The 3,609-nt window shown below is 44.2% G+C and overlaps 1 protein-coding gene across 1 annotated transcript in view; it reads left to right on the top strand.

Moving 5' to 3' along the window:
- Positions 1 to 3,609, top strand: part of LOC107100856 (serine/threonine-protein phosphatase 2B catalytic subunit gamma isoform-like) — a 49,689-nt gene that overhangs the window by 38,421 nt on the left and 7,659 nt on the right. The window contains exon 10 of the mRNA XM_015399516.1: positions 1,292 to 1,460. Within this exon, the coding sequence (XP_015255002.1) occupies positions 1,292 to 1,460 (169 nt within the window). The remainder of the gene's footprint in view (positions 1 to 1,291; positions 1,461 to 3,609) is intronic.

Genomic DNA, 3,609 nt, shown 5'->3' on the forward strand with positions numbered 1-3,609 from the left:
ACAGTGGAGAGGAAAAACTCCCTTTGAACAGGAAGAAACCTCCAGCAGAACCAGGCTCATAAGCTACATAACTTAGCGGCAGATGGCCACTAAGTTAACTGACCGAGCTGAAACAGGCTAACCTGTTAGCTACCACAGCGCTACCCAGCCCCGCCCCCTTATATCATGGTCCTGCAGTTAATTTGTTCACAATAAACAGATCTGTTCAGTTTTGTTATCTATCAGGTAAAACTTCATCAGTCATTAGACACGCTAACACTGCATTTGCTCATTGTCTGGGCAACTGCAATGTTTTATGTCATGTGGGAACATTTAGCCACTCGTCTAGGGTAACGTTACTGGCAGGCGCAGGGCCCCGAGCAGATCTGGTACCTACAGCGGCACTCTGAACCCAACAAAGGGTATCTGATGGGTCTGATTAGCTGGTTACCTGCGAGCAAACAGCATCTCTGAACCCAGAGGAACCCAAGGAACACTGGGCAACAAAGGCGCTAGACTCACAGTCCATCAAAGCTGGTGGTGAGCTGACCTGAGGCTTGATGCTTTTCTGTGAGATAAAAGAAGCTGTCAGTTTGTTTCTTTGACCCAAAACTACTTGTTTTTTCTTTCTTTAATGGAACTACTTCCAAGAAATCATTTCTATAAACCCCTTTAGCTGCTGAGGTTACACATCCCTAAAGCCGGGCATAAACTGTGCCATATTTGCACGCAGCTGGAACTGCAATCAAACCACAGGGTTTTAAAGTTCACAGCTCACGATGCATGTTCTCACACTGTACGACCTGACTCTCTGATGCAATCTACCGGCTCACACTGTACGTCTAAAAACGCCGTCATACTCGGCTTCCAGAGATGCCGCTGGTCGGACTCGTCAACCTGGAAGAAGAAGAACTCAGTTGATTGCGCGGTGCTCGAGGTTCTGGTAAATCGGCTCCTAGCTCTGCTTCAACAGCAGGATTTTTCCAGACACCTCACAATGGCCGACTAAATTTCAAACATGTATATTTTTCTCCCGACCTTTCCATTCCTGATCGGGATGTGGTTGCGAAAGGCTGATCCCGATTGACAAAATTCTCACACGACTGGATAATCAGAAATATTCTCATTTTCTGTACAAATGTTATTTTATTGCATTCAAAGTTTCAAATATTAGCTTTTTTTAAAAGCAACATTCATAGAAGTGATAATAAATGACTTTGTGTATTTGATCTGAAGGAGCAGGAAGACAGGATAGACTTAGTGATGCTATGCAGATTAAATGGTTTAAAATGGAACAACTCCTGATGGTCAGAGGAGTCCGTTGACTGGTTGGTAAATGTGTGTTTTTGGTCCAGTGGGAAAGCTGCAGTCATACGGTTTGTCTCACTTTGTTCAGGTGGAGCTCCTGCTGCCAGAAAGGAGGTGATCAGAAACAAGATCCGGGCCATTGGGAAGATGGCGCGCGTCTTCTCTGTGCTCAGGTGAGTTCCTCGCCCTGCGGTGTTCAGCGCTTTGGATCAACGCCTCGTTAAATAAAGACAGCTTCGATAGAAGTCCAACAAATGAGATTATCGGACAGAAAAAGAAAAACTAGTTTAAGTTGCAGCCTCTGCTCTACTTTAGATAATGACTTTCCTTCGATCTAAACACGTTCTCTTTTTCATCTCACTGAAGTGTGTCATTCTGGTTCTGGTGTTCATCTATCGTGACCCAAATGAGCCTCAGTAATGAATTGGCTTATCACGCACGACCCATGCATGGAGGCCTTAGTCCTGGATCTGGGCGACCTGCGTTCGAATCGAGCCTGCGGTCCTTTACCGCGTGTCTCTCCCTCTCTCATAACCCTTCAGTTCTTATCATCCGAGAAGAAGCGACGTGTCGGATCAGGATCTCATGTTCAGAGTCCAAACCAGTTCTTCAGAATCAGAGTAAAGACTGTAGAAGCTCCTCTACCCCGCTGAAGGCTGTCTGTGGGCTTAGAGGGTCTTTGGTCCCACTTTTATTTCTGGGTCTGTCCCTGATCTGCTAGGCAAGGAGAATACGGTTATTGGTTCTCTGACCATCAGAGGCAGAGAGGCTGAGGCACTGTTGCAGGGTTCCCGCGGATCACTATTTTTAGTGCTATTAAAAAGACTTAAAAAGTCTAGAATTTAACTTTCCTTATGCTGTAGGAACACTGTCAGGTTGCCCTCTATTGCCACCTGGTGGCCATATTGCTGCCTGCACCAGGCTGGATGTTCAGGCTGGTTTTCCTGCTGGATGGATACGAATCTTTAAGCATTTATCATATCATTACTTATGGATCCAGTATTTTTCTGATATCCATACCTCTTTATTTTAATCAAGCAAAATGGTAAAAAGACAAAAATGCACTTTTTTTTAATCATTTGTAACAAAAAATAAATAACTTGAATAAAACAATATAAAATCCTAGACTTTAAAAACTGCCCTGACGTTTCCCGAAGTTGATCCAGCTTGTTGGAGAGAAGAATATCAGATATAATATATCAGCTGAACCTAAACTAGAATAATCAGTTTAGTTGATTAGATGCTGGTCAAGATTTTCAGTTATTCAGGTCATAGTCGTTCCAAAAAAGTAAAAAAACAACATTCCACTGGACTTTGTTTCCAGTTTGAAGAAGTTTCTCTTCCCATCCAGGAAGCTTTCGGTTGGGGGTTGCGATGATAGCGGAATCCCGCTTTCATCTAAGGAAGACCTCTCCTATTCAGTCAGGCCAGCAATTCCCTTTAATGACCCCCTTTCAGACACATAGACAGGTATGGGGCATTGCAGGCTAACAAAGAAGCCAAACGACCCCCTTTCAGAGGCATAGACAGGTATGGGGCATTGCAGGCTAACAAAGAAGCCAAACGACCCCCATTCCAAAGGGGTGGACCAGTTCGTCTGTTTCTATTTGCATGTTTTCTAAACTAAAACCAGGCTTTGTTGGGCTGCTGGATAAAACCTGGAACTCAACGCTATTTCTGACATTTTGAATTGAAAAATCTTCCTGGATGGAAGAGAAATATCTTCAAACTTGGAAACAAAGTCCAGTTTTTTTTACTTTTTTGGTATGGGTTTAGTTATATTATCAGCTTAATTACAACAGATGGCAGACGGGGGAGGACCTGAATCAGAGGCTGGATTCATTAGGTTAAAATAATAATAATTGAACTTTATTGATCTCACATTGGAGAAATTTACCTCTGCATTTAACCCATTCCATTGGGGAGCAGTGGCACCTGGGGAGCAATCAGCAGTTAAGAGTCTTGCTCAGAGAGCCAGAGTGGCAGTCTGTGGGAGTGGGCTTCGAACTCACAACCTCAGGATTCCAAGCTCTTTGCCCTATCCCCTAGGCCGCCTCTCTCCTGCCACCTGAATTCCATCTCGCTTTCTAATGCAGGGTAAATCAACTGGAAGCTTTGCTCATGAGGGAAATGGAGTAACGTCTGTCTCTGCGTTTGTGCTGAGGGAGGGGGAGGGGCAACCAAAATTATGAGCCGTCAGATGCTTCACTTATTGTCTCTAAAAGTATGGGAACAAATTGAGCAGAACAACTGGTAAAAGCATGTGTGCTTCTGAAGAATAGCAGCAGTCTGAACCTTCCCTGAAAACGGTGGAACGTTTGG

This window comes from Cyprinodon variegatus, unplaced genomic scaffold (genome assembly GCF_000732505.1).
Source record: "Cyprinodon variegatus isolate N-32 unplaced genomic scaffold, C_variegatus-1.0 Scaffold1020, whole genome shotgun sequence".
NCBI lineage: Eukaryota > Metazoa > Chordata > Actinopteri > Cyprinodontiformes > Cyprinodontidae > Cyprinodon > Cyprinodon variegatus.